The sequence below is a fragment of the Dendrobates tinctorius genome, unplaced genomic scaffold, assembly GCF_039654945.1.
Source record: "Dendrobates tinctorius isolate UK_male_01 unplaced genomic scaffold, ASM3965494v1 ptg000062l, whole genome shotgun sequence".
NCBI classification, from domain to species: Eukaryota; Metazoa; Chordata; class Amphibia; order Anura; family Dendrobatidae; genus Dendrobates; species Dendrobates tinctorius.
In genome coordinates this window covers 24,682,093-24,698,366 of record NW_027361730.1, presented here as the reverse complement: position 1 = coordinate 24,698,366, position 16,274 = coordinate 24,682,093, and the positions used below count along the sequence as shown (strand labels likewise).

General features: G+C 42.7%; 1 protein-coding gene across 2 annotated transcripts in view; it reads left to right on the top strand.

The window, feature by feature from the left end:
* Nucleotides 1–16,274, top strand: part of TLN2 (talin 2) — a 320,242-nt gene that overhangs the window by 265,439 nt on the left and 38,529 nt on the right. For both annotated transcript variants that reach the window (XM_073579419.1, XM_073579418.1), the window contains one exon: nucleotides 8,074–8,199. In XM_073579419.1, coding sequence (XP_073435520.1) covers nucleotides 8,074–8,199 — 126 coding nt within the window. The remainder of the gene's footprint in view (nucleotides 1–8,073; nucleotides 8,200–16,274) is intronic.

Below are 16,274 nucleotides of genomic sequence, written 5' to 3'. Positions count from 1 at the left end.
GACAGTGGGGATGGTGTTCTTTGGGTCATAGGCAGCATTTCTCTTCTTCCAAACACGGAGAGTTGAGTTAATGCCGAAGAGCTCATTTTTTGTCTCATCTGACCACAACACCTTCTCCCGGTCACTCACAGAATCATCCCGGTGTTCATTGGTAAACTTCAGATGGACCTGCACATGTGTCTTCTTGAGCAGGGGAACCTTGCGGGCACGGCAGGATTTTAAACCTTTACGGCATAATATGTTACTAATGGTTTTCTTGGTGACTATGGTCCAGCTGTCTTGAGATCATTAACAAGTTCCCCCGTGTAGTTTTAGGCTTATCTCTCACCATCCTCATGATCAAGGAGACCCCACAAGGTGAGATTTTGCATGGTGCCCCAGATCGATGTCGATTGACAGTCATTTTGTATTTCTTCCATTTTCTTATTATTGCACCAACAGTTGTCTCCATCTCACCCAGCGCCTTATGTTTTTGTAGCCCATTCCAGCTTTGTGCAGGTCTATGATGTTGTCCCTGACATCCTTATAAAGCTCTTCGGTCTTGCCCATGTTGTAGGGGTTAGAGTCTGACTGATTAATTGAGTCTGTGAACAGGAGTCTTTTATAATGGGGACTATGTAAGACAGCTGTCTTTAATGCAGGTAACAAGTTGAATAGGAGCCAGAACTCTTAATGGTTTGTAGGGGATCAAATACTTATGTTATGTCTCACTGCAAAATGCAAATTATATAATTTATACAATGTGATTTTCTGGATTTTATTTTTGATATTCTATTTCTCAATGTTAAAATTAACCTACCTTTTAAAATTATAGACTGTTACAAAATCAGCATGGAATCAAATAATTATTTCCTTCACTGTGCAGTATTTGAATATGCTGTGTATATGCTCCCAATCCAGCCTGCAAAACAAGAAAAAGACCTTTTATAATAATCGCCTACGGGGCAGTCGGGTTCGATGGGTGCCGCTGTCTTGATTCGGCACCTCCTCTTTTCTTGCGATGCTGTCGTCCTTCTGTGCTTCATGTGGATGACACTTTCTATGTCACGGCAGAGTAGAGTACTTGAGTAAGGTACTGAAGTGCACATGTTCTGGGGCTCTTTGACCTTTCCCGGTGCATGCACACTGGAGTACAGTGCTCTGCCCTCAACTGGGTAGAGAGAAGTACGCCTGTGTAGGAGTGCTATGATGGGGGACACTGTGTGACGTAGGTCGCATCATCCACACGAAGGAAGAAGACAGGAGGCACCAGATCTGCTGGGGTAACACTAATTATATTCTCGTCTATATTTTTTTTAACGTAAACTAATCAACAATATCCAGTATACAGTCTACTTTATAACTGTGACAGGAGCTGTGTAATAAACATCAGTAACTGTGATGGGCACCTATAAAGAGGGCTGGTTATGCTGCTGGTAAAAGAATCGTTGTTTTTGAAATAGGGCCCATAGTTCGCGATATTTTTCTTTTTTTTTTTTAATATGACCTGACAGCTCTCCTGAAATACTTGAATTCGTTATGAAGTACAGATTCTATAGCATCCGTTTTTATAGCGCTACATTGTACTCTTCCTCTGTTATTTCTACTTGAAATATATGAATAAAATGGCATCTGGCTGTTAAAATGGCATCCGGTTACGCAGGTCTGCCACCTGCGTCTTTGAACGCATAGTGGAGATGGGATTTCATAAAATCCCCTCCACTATGCTGTAACATCTGGCCGCAGCGACTGTACGCAGCCTCCAATCCGCAGCAAACACTGAACGAGGAAACATACCCTTAGATTCTGTATGGAATCTTGTGTTTGACAGACAATGGGAATGGTAACACCCGGTTGTCAGATTTATTCCTAAATTATATCAGAAGGAATAACCGGAACAGCACAGCATAGTTGTAGTAACAGACATGTCAGCAGATCCTCTCTATTTGGTTTTTCTGAAATGACTTCCATTCTGATGAAAATTTTAGACATCAGTTTGTTTTCCTAGTACTGCTGCTTCTATTTCATCCTTAGCAGTTGGAGCGACCATTGCACTAATATTCCATATTCTGCTTATTCGGCTTCTCGTCTGCTCATAGTTTAGCGAATGGTTTTGATGTTATTCCCAAGTTAGTCAGTTATAGTGCTTATCTGGGACTATTTTTATTTATTTATTTAGCTATGGGCCTAAAAACTAACAGGTAGGGAGTCGGTAACTACCTGCTTGTTCTACCCAGTGCTGGCTCTGCTTCTTTCCATCAGCACAGCAGCTCTTCTTCTCCCGGGCTGCTGTGTCAGTGGGGTGTAATTGCCAACATCATGCTGATTGACAGTCAGCTTCTCGCCGTTAGGCAGTGGGGAGTCGGCTGTTAATCGGCATGACATCGGCAGTCATGCCCCATCATCAGAGAAGAAGCAGCTACTCTGTCATCAGCAGAAACCACAGAATCACCTTTACCTTAGAGAGAGCTTAAAATGAATCCAGTACAAATCGATTTAATCATGAAAAGAAACACCTTGATTTTTATTTTGTTCAGCAGATTAACCCCTTATCGCGACATTTCAGGGGTGCTGATGCGTTGTCATGGTAGCCAAGGCCATTCCGAGGTTCCTTGATTGCCACCATATTGGTACACCTATATTGTCTAGCCTTTGGCTATATACTGCATCTAGTATTACAGAGTACAATACACGTGATCAAGCGGTCACTGATCCAAATTCCCTGATGGGACTTAAAAAAAAAAAAAAAAAAATTGTTAAAAAAACACTAATTCTAATTGTTATTTTTTTCTTTCATCTGAAATTAAAGAAATATAAGATTTTTGGTATCGACACATCTGTAAAAATCCGATCCATGAAAATATAACATTAAGCCCGTGAGGTAAACTGTCGTTAATATTCAGACCTCAGGTCCCTAAAATTAATTGAGACTCCAGAGCAGACCTCGAAAACGGCATAAAGAAATCGAAACGCCAGAGTTTCCAAAAATTCAATAAAGTGATCTCAAAATATTCTTCGGAATGTAATCTGTGAAACAATAAAATATATACCCAAATCTGGTATTGTTATAATTTTACTGACCTGGGGAATAGATTTGCCAGGTGATTTACCCCACAAAGAGGGCTGTAAAAACAACCCTCACCATATAACAAAAGAAAAAAAAACAACCCTTCTCCCAAAACCAACATTTTTTTTCTTCTTACCATTTCACCAATTTTTTTTTTTTATGTTAAGTACATTATATGGTAACGTGAATGGTGTCAGTCAAAACTACTGTTCTTCCCGCAAATTAAAAAGCCATGTTTAAGTAGACGGAAAAATAATTTCTACCTCTTGGAAGAAAGGGAAGAAAAATGAAAAAAACAAAAAATAGAGTTGTCCTTAATCCGTTTCAGGTCATCCATCATACATGTACGGCTCAAGTCGGAAGCTGTTGTATGGAGCGATCTCACGCAATGGGCTACCTGACAGGTGATTGCTGTGTATTACAGCCAGGACCTGCCGCTAACAATAACGATTGTTAACCTGTTAAATGTCGCTGTCAATCTCTGACGGCGGCATTCAACATGTGCCGGCACCATTCCCTCCGCGCATCGGTGCCCATGACGTGATCGCAGGTCGCCGATGAGTTGCCATGACAGCTGATGATTCTCGTGCTTGTCATTATGGAACGCCTGTGGTTGGGCTTCAAAGGAGACTGTGATATTGCTGTATGAAGGGATGCTGTTGCAGCGCTGTATATATAGCACAAGCGATCGGATGATTGCGTCCTCAAGTTCCCTAACAATGAGGCTGTGTGCACATGTGTTTTTTTGCGTTTTTCCGCTGTGGAATTGCCGCGAAAACGCATCCTATGGGATTCCCCAATGCTGTGCTAACGCAGCATGCCCATTCTTTTTGCGGAATTGCGACGATTCCGCACCCATAGGAATGCATTGATCCGCTTACTTTCCACATGTGGCTATGCCCACCATGCGCAAAGTAAGCGGAGACTCTCCCCCAGGCCCTGGGTACCATAATCCTGTAAAAAATAGAGGTATAATCACCCTCCGGCGGCCCCCGGAGTCCTTCCCGCCTCTCACCACGCTCCCGGCATCTTCCGGTCCCAGTAATGCTTTGCGCGAATAACCGCTGATGACGTCGCTCTCTCGCGAGCGTGACGTCATCTCAGGTCCTTCGCACAAAGCATTACTGGGATCGGAAGATTCCGGGAGCTCCGCCGAGCAGATCGGGGGCCGTCGGAAGGTGAAAATAGCAATATTTTTTTTTTATTTTTTTTTAATTATTTTAACATCCTATCTATCACATTTCCAAGCGATGCTAATCGCTTGGAATGCGCAAGCATTCCGCAAGTGTAAAACGCTTGCAAAACGCTTGTTTTTCGCGGGAAAACACATGCGAATTTGCATGCGTTTTACCCGCGGCGGTAGTGCGGAAATATTGCGGAAATTTCCGCAGTATTTCTGCACGTGTGCACATAACAATGAAAAGTGAAAAAAAGTTTTTAAAAATATGAAAAAAATAGAAACCTAAACGTTTAAATCGCCCCTTTTTCCCCATTGAAAATAAAGATTTAAAAAAAAAAAATGTAGTATCGCAGCGTTCAGAAAAGTCTGATTCTATCAAAACATAAAAACAAACCCGGTCACCAAATTTTTTTTTTTTTTGGTCACTTCAGTTCCACAAAAAATGCTGTAATAAGGCTACTTTCACATTAGCATTTTTAGCGCTGTGCTTCGTGTGCAATAAAAACGCATTATGCGTTTGCGTTTTTTAGGCGCATTCTTTTTTTATCCATTTTCTAGCCATATTAACTCTTAAAACGCATGCAACTTCAAATGCAGGCGTGCGCATGTCCATGTGCATGCCTGCGTTCCCATAGACTGTAATGCGTTATTTGTCGCATTGCGTGCGCATGTGGTTTTTTTTGACGCCGTTGGACGGACCCAAAAATGCAACAGGTTGCGTCTGGCGCACCTAGGGGCACACTACAAAAAACACATGCACACGAAAACGCATACGAACGCGTGCAAAAGCTAGACCATGCGCCCGCCATGTTAAACATAGGGTCACATGTGCATGGACGCGCACGATGCTCTGCGCTAGAAAACGCTAATGTGAAACCAGCCTAAGTGATCAAAAATTAACATCTACCATATCTAAAAATGGTATAAATATAAATGTCTCACCCAGCAAAAAAGAAGCCAAAACACCACTCCATCGGCTGAAAAAAAATAAATGTTATGGGTATCTAAAATGTACATTGTGTGGTAAATTGAATGGTGTCATTCAAAAGTCCAACTCATCCCACAAAACAACAAACCTTCATATTTCTTTGTGAACAGAACAATAAAACAGTTATGGCTCAGGGAAGAAGGGGGGAGGGGGACTGAAACACAAAAACAGAAATTGGCCGCTGCATGAAGGGGTTATGGGTTAGAAGCCATATTCCCTCGTAACCCCACTGACACCGGCGATGCTTACTGAGCACTTGTCTTTTACCAAGCTTGGTAAAGAACTGTGTGTTTAGAAACAAGTCACCAGTGTCTGTATGGGTACGAGGGAATTTTCTTTTCATTATGTCAGAAAAATCTAAAGCTTTGTTGTGTCTTTACTACCTATTCCCACTTTCACCAACACTAGAAAAACCTATCTGATGCAAAAGTATAGAAAACGTTACACTTATCAAGAGATAACAATTTACTGTCGTCGCCAAAAGTTTTGAGACAATTTTTTTTTATATCTTTTAGTCAATGTTTCTTTGGTTACTGAAGTACAATTATAAATATTTTATACGTTTTTATACCTTTATTGACAAATACATCAAGTGTATGCAAAGACTCAAGATTTACACGTTTTCTCTGACGAAGCCCCCTTCAGACTGTTTAAAACATCTGGAAGATCGGGTGAGCACTACCATGAGTCCTGTGACATGCCAAGCACCGTAATTTTCCTGATCCTGAGACCGTTCATTTGTGGTATTACTTTTGATCACTGAACATTGCCTTACTGCATCTGTGGAGCTCAGCCACAGTGATCTTGGTGTTCTTCTTTACCTCTCACCAAGGCTCTTCTCCCACGATCGCTCAGTTTGGCTGGACGGCCAGGTCTAGGAAGACTTCTGGTGGTCCCAAACTTCTTTCATTTGGAGGCCACTGTGCTCTTAGGAACCTTGAGTATGGCAGAAATTCTTTTGTAACCTTGGCCAGATCTGTGCCTTGCCACAATTCTGTCTCTGAGCTCCTTGGCCAGTTCCTTTGACATCATGATTCTCATTTGGTCTGACATGCACTGTGAGCTGTGAGTTCTTATATAGACAGGTGTGTGCCTTTACAAATCAAGTCCTATCAGTTTAATGAAACACAGCTGGACTCCATTGAAGGAGTAGAACCATCTCAAGGAGGATCACAAGGAAATGGACAGCATGTGACTTAGATATGAGTGTCTGAGCAAAGGGTCTGAATACTTATGACCATGTGATATCTTTCTTTTAATAAATTTGCAAAAATTTCTACATTTCTGTGTTTTATCAGTCATGATGGAATGTAGATTGTACATTATTGAGAAAAAAATGAACTTTTTTGAATTTACTAAATGGCTGCAATGAAACAAAGAGTGAAAAATTTAAAGTGGTCTGAATACTTTCTGTACCCACTGTAAACAACCTCCAACTTCTCCAATGATCCAGGAACAATTGCATGATGAACGATGCTTTTTCCAGCATGATAGATCCTGTCACAAGGCAAAAGTGATAACTAAGTTTGTGTGAACAAAACATTGACATTTTGGGTCCAAGGCCAGGAAACTCCTCAGATCTCAATCCTACTGAGAACCTGTGGTTAATTTTCAAAATGCTGGTGGACAAACTGTGATAAGCAAGCACTGATAAGACCAGAATGGTTATCAGCCAGGATTTGGCCCAGAAGCTGATATCCAGCAGCCGGGGTGAATTATAGAAGTCTTGACAAATAAAGTCAACACTGTAAATATTGAGTTTGTGCAGAAACTTGATAATTTGTCAATAAAAGTGTAAAATGTTATGAAATACTTAGAATTGTACATATGTTACCATAGAAACATCTGACTAAAAGGTCTGAAAATACTTTCTGACAGCAGCCTATCTTCTGCAGAAATAAAATGGTTGACATAACGTGTCTGGTGGGTATTCATGAAGCTCCATACTCTTTAGTTGGCCAGCTTTAGTCCAGTGTGTTTGGGGACCTTAACTGTGATGGGTCAAAAGGTCCCCTAATCCCTCTAACCTTGGTGCCGCTTCACATTAGCACAGCAGCAAGTGTATTGTTTTATGCCTTTCAGGAACTACTGATTCCTGTGCTTTATTGTATTTTCCTATCAGAGATGAACTTTCAATCAGTGCAGAAATTTTAGTTGAATTTGTGAAGGTTGTGTCATTTCACATAGCTGGAAAATGCCTCGTGATGAAAGATTCATCTTGATGTAAAGGTTTTTGCATATATGTTAGACGGCTTTCTGCGCTGTGATGTATTGCTGCTTCCTGTGGCACCATAAGGCCTCTTTCACACTTCAGTTTTTTTGCATCAGTTCAAATCCGCCAAAAAGTCTGACAAGCGGATCCGTTGTTAACTGATGTGAACGGATGGCACAGGATCCGTTTTTAGACGGATCCTGAAAATGGAGAGAGAGAGAGAGAGAGAGAGAGAGAGAGAGTGTGTGTGTGAATATATGAATGAATGAATATATTTTGTCCGGCACCTAGAAAGAATTTCGGGTTAAATGAGTGTCTGGAGGATCCGCCAGAGAAAAAAACGTTACAAGCTCCGTTTTGAAATCTTTGAGGATGGTGGCGGACAGCAACTTTTGGCGGATCCTCAAAAAAACCCGATGCAACGGACAGCAATCCGCCATTAATGCAAGTCAATGGGGAAAAAAACGGATCCTCTAAACAAAATTGAGGATCCGTTTTTTTCAAAACCTGGCGGATTGTGACTGATTGTAAAAAACTGAAGTGTGAAAGAGGCCTAAGGATTAATAGCATGAATTAAACACTGCAGAATTGGTTCTTTGCAAGTTTTCAATCAGTTAAAATGATTTATTTTCTTCCATCCAATTTAGGTGGTACTAATCAATGCCATCAAGGATGTAGCAAAGGCTCTTGGAGATCTGATCGGAGCCACAAAAGGTGCTGCTGGTAAAGCTGCTGACGATCCATCCATGTATCAGTTAAAGAGTGCTGCAAAGGTAATGACTAGATGATAATCTTAATAATATAACAGGTCACTGTCCAAGCTGTACACTAAATATAGATGATGTATTTTTAATGTTTTATAAACTTCATACAACTACTTACCATAGATATTATAGATTAGATAGAAAACCCGACCGGAACACAAATTATAAAACTCACAATCTAAATTCCCTATTCATATGTATTTGGAGTGTGGGAGGAAACTGGAGCACCAATGCAGATGTTGTCCTTGGTGGGATATGAACTCAGGGACCCAGAGCTGCATGGGCACAGTACAAATCCTTGAGACATTGTGCCCTAAAACTTAAATTTATCTAGACTCCATGGTAGAAACCCACCCTTCTTGGAATCCTAACATTTAAAGTTCAAAAATGAATTCTTATGAGAGCTGCAGCGTCGGCTCATACCACTGTACCGCTGCTCGGGCGGTGCAGATATCGGCTGACAGAACAGAGGGGACACGCGGTGAGTGCCCTGAAAGATTGGGCCCTGCGTGCTCCTTCCCCTCCATTATTTAATCACCGCACCAGCTGGCGCCATCACTGTGGGAAGCTCTGTACACCCTCCCCCCACTGCTGCTGTCTCTGTAGGGACCCCCTCTCCCTCCCCTGGCCGCAAGGAACTCTATTGGCATAGTGCGGATCATCGTCCTCATAACTTCATGTGGCCCCCCTTTCTGTGGCTTGAGCTATAATATCTATTAATAGTCCTGATGTGCTCACCGTGCGCGGTGGGGCATTTCCGGAGCATATACCTTTAGCTGTCTTACTGAATCATACTGCAGCTAACCATGAGTCGATTTAAAGGGTCAGGAGCAGCAGCAGAAAAACTAAAGGAGTATGCAAGACCCGATCCCTCTGAAAGTGCACGGCCTCTTAGAAACACTTCCTCCCAAGTTCAACGTAAAAATCGTCCTTCTGGGGGTGAGGAAGAGACTGAGCAGGAGGAACTGACCCTTAAACAGGCATCTGAGCAATTGATGCAGGCTATCTCCCTAACCAGGACATCCCTGACTGAGAAAATTGAGGATGTTTACATGAAGGTGGGGAGACTTCGTCAGGATATGCAGACCATGAGGGGATGCATTACGGAGGTGGAGACGAGGGTGTCCCAGGTAGAGGATATCATTACACCTATGGAGGCCAAATTAACGAAAGTGGCGGGCTCTATGAATGCTTGGAAACAGAAGGTGGATGACTTGGAGAACAGAATGTGTCGGAATAATATCCGCATCATTGGTCTGCCTGAGCGCTCGGAAGGTCAGCATCCTGGAAGACTGGCTTAAGGCCTCCCTGGGGGATGAATTCTCTTCAGTGTTCGCAATTGAATGAGCACATAGGGTCCCTACTAAACCCTTGCCTCCCCCCGCCTCGGCCTTTACTGGCACGCCTCCTCAATTGTAAATACAGAGATAACATTCTGTGTCTTGCACTACAAAAAAGTCCCATCAAGTTCAACAATGCTGCGATCTCCATCTTCCCGGACTTTTCCATGGAACTGCAGAAGCAGCTGGCACAATTTATCGAAGTCAAGAAACGGCTCAGGGAAAGGAACATTGTGTACTCAATGATATATCCGGCCCGGCTTCGGGTTGTCCACGGAGGTACCTCCGTGTTCTTCACGGATCCAATGGAGGCGACTGAATGGCTGCGGTCCCATAGGGGATCCCCTGCAAAGGAATCCTAATGTGACGGCTGTTAATCTGGATCCTTTCAGTCAAAGGTCTAATTGGAGCTCTCTCGGCGAGTATCCAGTTACCAACAATACCGGGCACTGTACTCGGTGATGGTATCCCCTTGCTTATTTTTTGATGGGGGCGTGAGACTGTGCTCCTATATTATTAGGTTCTTGTTCTATTCTTTCTTTTTCAAAGGTTTTAGTTTTTATAGTTATTTAGGTAAATGCCGCAGCCGATGCCAACTTAGTTATCTAGGTGATATCTCTGCATTCTGCTCGGCCACCACTATGCGACATATTCGGATAGGCGGGAATGGGTACTGAGTTGATATGTATGACCTGGAATGTAAGAGGTATAAAACCCCCCCAGAAAGAAAATTAAGGTGTTCTCACAAATTAGACAATATCGCCCTCACATTGTGGCTCTGGTTGAGACACACCTGACCAGAGATACAGTTCGGTGTGTGCAAAAACCATGGGTACAATGGTTTATACATGCTTTTCACACCAGCTATTCAAGGGGGGTTTCACTGTTAATACGTAAAGATGTTCGGTGGGAAACCAGGGAGGCCTGGAAAGAGCCAAAGGGACGGTTTGTGTTTGTACATGCGCTGATCAACTCTAAGAAATATGTTATTCTGTGTATCTATAATATGGGAGATTTTAATTTGGTCATGAATAATCATCTTGATAAATTGAGATTGGGTGATGGAGTACAGAGTGGGGGCCCCCCTTGGGGTAAATCCCAGCTGTCACAATTCATAGTGGGTGGCTGGATCTATGGAGAATGCGCCATCCTGAGGCGAGGGAATATACTTGCCATTCCTCCACTAAACGCTCCCTATCTCGCATAGATTACATTTTTGGATCCAGCAGCCTAGCGACATGGGTGGATGATATTGAACATGGCAGTAGGGGGATTTCAGACCACAGTCCGGTTATTCTTAAACTTAAATACGGACCACTGAATAATAGGATGACATGGAAGTTGAACCCTTTTTGGTTGAAGTTCATAAAACCGCCTGATAGAACGATAGATCAGTTACGTTGCTTCGTCTCGTCCCACCCTGAACCCCGAAATATTAATTTATTTTGGGACACTCTTAAAGCTTATCTGAGGGGTTGTTTATCCTCTATGATCTCTTACATTAAACGAGTGACATCGGGGGAGGATGGCGAGATGGAGCGGCGTCTAAAAGATTCGGAGGCCGCCTACATATCTGACCAAACTAATAGTAATAGGGTGGAATGGTTGACTGCTCAAAGGTTATATACTCAGCATATTGACACTAAAACTAAACGTAAATTATTTTTTGCCCGACAATCTTACTTCGAGATGGGGAATCAGGCAAGCAAATTTTTGGCTTACTTAGTGCGTCAACATAATACAACTAACACAATCTTACAGATTCGCAGTTCGGATGGTACTCTGGCTTCTTCTCCTGAGGAAATACTGAAATGCTTTTATGATTATTATAGCTCATTGTACAATTCTAAGACTGATGTTGATAGCCCGGGGTGTCTAAATTATCTGTCAAATATAGAGTTTCCCACACTAAGTCCTTCCCAGCGGGCTTTTATGGATGCTGAGTTTACTCTGGAGGAGGTAGAGGATGCCTTGAAGGATATGGCCTATGGGAAAGCCCCTGGACCAGATGGATTTCCTGTCGAATTGTATAGGAAATACCAGGAGATACTGGTTCCCCTTTTGTTGACTGTGTTTTGTGGGATTTGGGAGGGGGGATGCATGCCGGAATCCTTCTATGAGGCTAATATAATAGTTCTAAAGATGGACCCTTTAGATAGTGGATCTTATCGGCCTATATCATTAGTAAATGTGGATTATAAGATCTTTTACGAAAATTTTGGCCAACAGATTGAACTCAGTTATATTAGACCTCATACACTCTGACCAAACTGGCTTTATGCCTGGTAAGAGCACCTCCATCAATATTAGACGAGTCCAGTCAGTGTTCCAGTATAGCTCTCTGATGCCGGACAATGAATGGGCATTGGCATCGCTTGATGCGGCCAAGGCCTTTGACTCTCTTGAATGGCCTTTTCTCCGCGCATGTTTGCAGAGGTATGGATTCGGTGATAGATTCCAAAAGTATTGAGGCACTGGCAATTCGTATAAGATCTTCCCCTAATATTGTTGGTATAGAAATAGCGGGCCGGACAGACACCATAGGCCTATATACTGATGATATGGTGATATTTATGGACTAAGCGGGGGAAACCCTGACAAGAGTGATCACTACTATAAATAAATTCGGTAAATACTCTGGCCTATATATAAATTGGGAGAAGTCTACTTTGATGCCTCTCTCCCATGCTCCAATGCCACGACTTGAGACTCTCTCCTCAATACCCATTGTAACCAGTTTCAAATATCTGGGTGTCCATATTTCTCAAGGCAGTAAGCTTTATCTGCAACTTAACATACATCCACTGATGGAGATTGTTAAAGCAAAATTCGCGATCTGGGGTAAACTTCCACTGTCTGTGGCCGGACGTATTAATTTAATTAAAATATTACTCCCCAAGCTTAGCTATTCTCTCCAAAATAGTGCTGTAGTGATGCCCAGATCCTTTTTTGCTAATCTGAATTCCCAGATCACATCTTTTGTATGGGGGAAAACCAGGCCCAAACTTAAACTATCCACTTTGCAGAAACCCAAAAAGGGAGGGGGGGCAGCGCTACCCGATTTCTTTCTGTATTATCTGGCCGGACCGGCCAAAGCCATAAATACATGGATGCCCGGTGGTCATCTCCCTAATTCTGAAGATCATCTGCTTCATGCCGCACAAACTAGTTGCCTGCTAGGATTTTTGGAAATGAGGAAAATAAATGTCCCGCGGCTGTTGCCCCTGCTTCGTCTGGCACGATCAGTATGGAAGCAGATAAAAAGAGTGGTTGGATTTGTGGATATTATAGCTGAAATGCCCTTATGGAATAATGGTTACCTTCCAGCGTTATTTGAACACCCATCCGCTGAGTTTTGGGCTCAGTATAATGTTTTTACGATAGGTGATCTATATGATCATGGAACTCTGATATCTTTTGAACAATTACAAGTTCACCGCAATGTCCCGAGATCCCAGTTCTTTCGTTATCTACAACTAAGGTCAGCTTTTCAATCGCATATGAGATGTATAGGTATAGATAATGCTATTTCGTCTCTACCCTTGATAGGGATCCTTAAATCACAAGGTCCCCAAGGTCTCATCTCTTCTCTGTACACATATATGCTGTCAGTAGGGACAGAATCTACCATAGACTCCGTTAAGAAGAAATGGGAAAGGGTCATCCCAGACACACAGAGAGAGGAGTGGAAAGAAATCCTGGAGTCCTCAATCAGGGTATCTCCGTCTGTTAATAACAGGATGATACAATTATATATTATAAATCGGTCATATTTGACTCCAACTCGACTCTTGGGCCGATACCAATCATCGGAATGTTTGAGATGCCATTCAACAGATGCAGACTTTATTCATATGATCTGGTACTGTCCTATCGTTGCACAATATTGGAAGGAGGTGACATCAGTATTAACATCTCTGGTACAAATTCCTGTTCCCCTTGAACCACTGGTCTGTCTGTTTGGAGTATGGGATGAGGAGACATGGGGTCAATATGTTGGGATTTTCCTACGGGAGACGCTGTTTACGGCACGAAAGGTACTGCATTGCGGTGGATGGGAGGTTCATCTCCCTCTCTCGGGTCCTGGATCAACTTAGGCCTGTTTCACAGATCAGTTTTTTTGTGTCAGTTAAAATCCGCCAAAATGGCGGAAAGCGGATCCGTTGTTAACTGATGTGAACGGATGCCACCGGACCGTTTTTTTTTTTTTTTTTTTTTGACGGATCCGTTGAATGAAGAATTTTAAAGGAACCGCTGCCCGGGAAGGAGAGAGAGAGAGAGAGAGAATTTTTTTTCTGTCCGCCAGAAATGATTTCAAGGTTAAATTTCCGCCTGACTTCATTCCTCCGGGCATGTGCAGTAGAAAAATGCGGATCCTGCAGCACAAAAAACATTACATGGTCCGTCCAGGCATCTCGGTGGACGAAAAAAAATTGACGGATCCGCAAAAAAACGGATCCAACGAATGGCCATCCGTCAAGATCCGCCGGTAATGCAAATCAATGGGGAAAAAAACGGATCCGCCAAAAAAAATGGTGGATCCATTTTTTTCCAAAAAACAGCGGATTTTGACTGATGGTCAAAAACGGAAGTGTGAAACAGGCCTTAGTGAATTCGATTATCCCATATGAACGCACGTTATATCAAAACAGAGGGTGCCCGGGTAAATTTGAAAAGATTTGGGAGGTGGAATTTCTCTCACCTCACCTTGTAGAATGGAGATGTCACATAATAAGTAGCTAATTGTGTGGAAGTAGGCTGCGGAATAGTTTGTTCTTGTAGATGTAGGTACAGTTTAGAGGTTAGGCAGATCTCCTCACTCAAGTAATAACACAAGACCATTATGATTTAATGGATGTTGTATTTTGCTTTATTCTGTATACAACTGGTATGCACATTTTGCCTTATATTTCAATGTCGTATGAAACATATGTACACTTTGTATTATGTTTAACATTATATACCAGTATGTATATTGTACACCTGTTTATGGTTTAATAAACGAATTAAAAAAAAAAAATGGATTCTTATATGTCTGGGTATATTTGCGCTGGAAGGGTGATAAACTACTGGGAATAAAAGATTACCCTATGTGCATTGGTTCTATATTGCAATTAAACTATCTAATTGCAGGGATTTGGATTTACCTTAAGGGCCCGTCACACTAAAGCGTCACCGATTTTGTGATGCAGCAGCGATATTGCTGGCGATATCGCTGGGTGTGATACTTACCTCCGACCGGCTCCCCTGCTGGTTATCGATGTTCGCGCGAGAACGTCCTGGGCCGTTTCTCGTCAGCCGCTTCCTGCTGGCGCCAACGAGCGACGCGTGGACGCGGGCAGGAGGACGTCTTCATCGCCGCGTTTGACAGGTAAGTAAGGACCGCCGACATGTCGCTGGTGAGATCTGCCTGTTTGGCAGCTCACTAGCGACCATTTAGCGATGCACCAGCGATCCTGACCGGGTCGTGTCGTTGTCGGGATCGCTGGTGCATCGCTAAACGTGACGGTACCTTTACTTTCAGGATGAACCAAGCGTGAGTGATTTCTTGCATGTGCAGTGTGTCTTGAAGAAGTCTGCCATTGCAATTTTATTCAATCCCATTATTGTATCGTGGTTAACATAGAAGCCTCTATAAGGAGAGAGCACTGTCCCGGCCGGTGACAGCCTCTCTGTATTCGTTCCGCTGGTCGCAGCTCTTTCGTCTTATCCGGTTGTTTGCGGCGCATCTGCCGGCAAAGGACCTGTCTGACGTCACGAGTCACGTGATAAAGATCACTACAGAGTGGCAATTGGACCAAATTATCTGACGCATTTCGGAAACGCCGGTTTCCTTCGTCGGAAGGAATCACTCATGCTTGGTTCATCCTGAAATTAAGGTAAATCCAAATACCTGCAATTAGATAGTTTTAATTGCCATGTGGAACCAATGCACATAAGGTAATCTTTTCTTCCCAGCAGTTTATCACCCTTCCAGCGCAAATATACCCAGACATATTGATTACTTTTGGTTGCCAATTTGGTGGTATTGCTTTTATTTTGCAGCTGAAGTGTGTTTTAAGTATAATAGCGCCACTTTTCTTTAAGTTTTATTTCTAAAGATGAGTTCTTCCCTAGATGAGACAGATGGAAATTACTGTATTTTATAAGATGTGCTTTTTTTTGTTTTTTGTTAAAAACAAATCTTAATAAAATGCGTGTGCATCCTATAATACCGAAGCAGCTTCCTATGATTTAGGAGAACGTTGACACAACATCCTTCCTGATCAGTGAGAGAACTGCTCTCTCTCCTCCTGCCTGACGCTGATCTATTGGGTGGGTGCAGGGCAGGAGAGCATGCTACCAGCACCTGAACAGATGCTGCACGTCCTGAGTAACTGAAGAACCTTTCAGGTTGAGATCAGTCGTCTGCTTGGAATGAACTTTAAAATGTGTTAACGTTAGACAGTGTGTGTATGTGGCGGAGCTGGAAGTGTAATGTATGTAGGAAAGTGGGGTGTGTATGTGTGAGTGAGGGAGAGCGGAGTGTGCATGTACTGTGCCTGCTGCAGTGTTGTGTATATGTGGGCCCTGCAGAGAGTGTACATAACGTGCATGCTGTAAATCTGTGTATGTATAATAGACATGCTGCAGAGAAACACTAAAAAGAAATCTATGACCTCCCTATGCATTAAATGGGTTGTCCACTACTTGCGATACCCCTTCTCATTCCTCATATTAAGCCATTAATATAAAAACACCTAT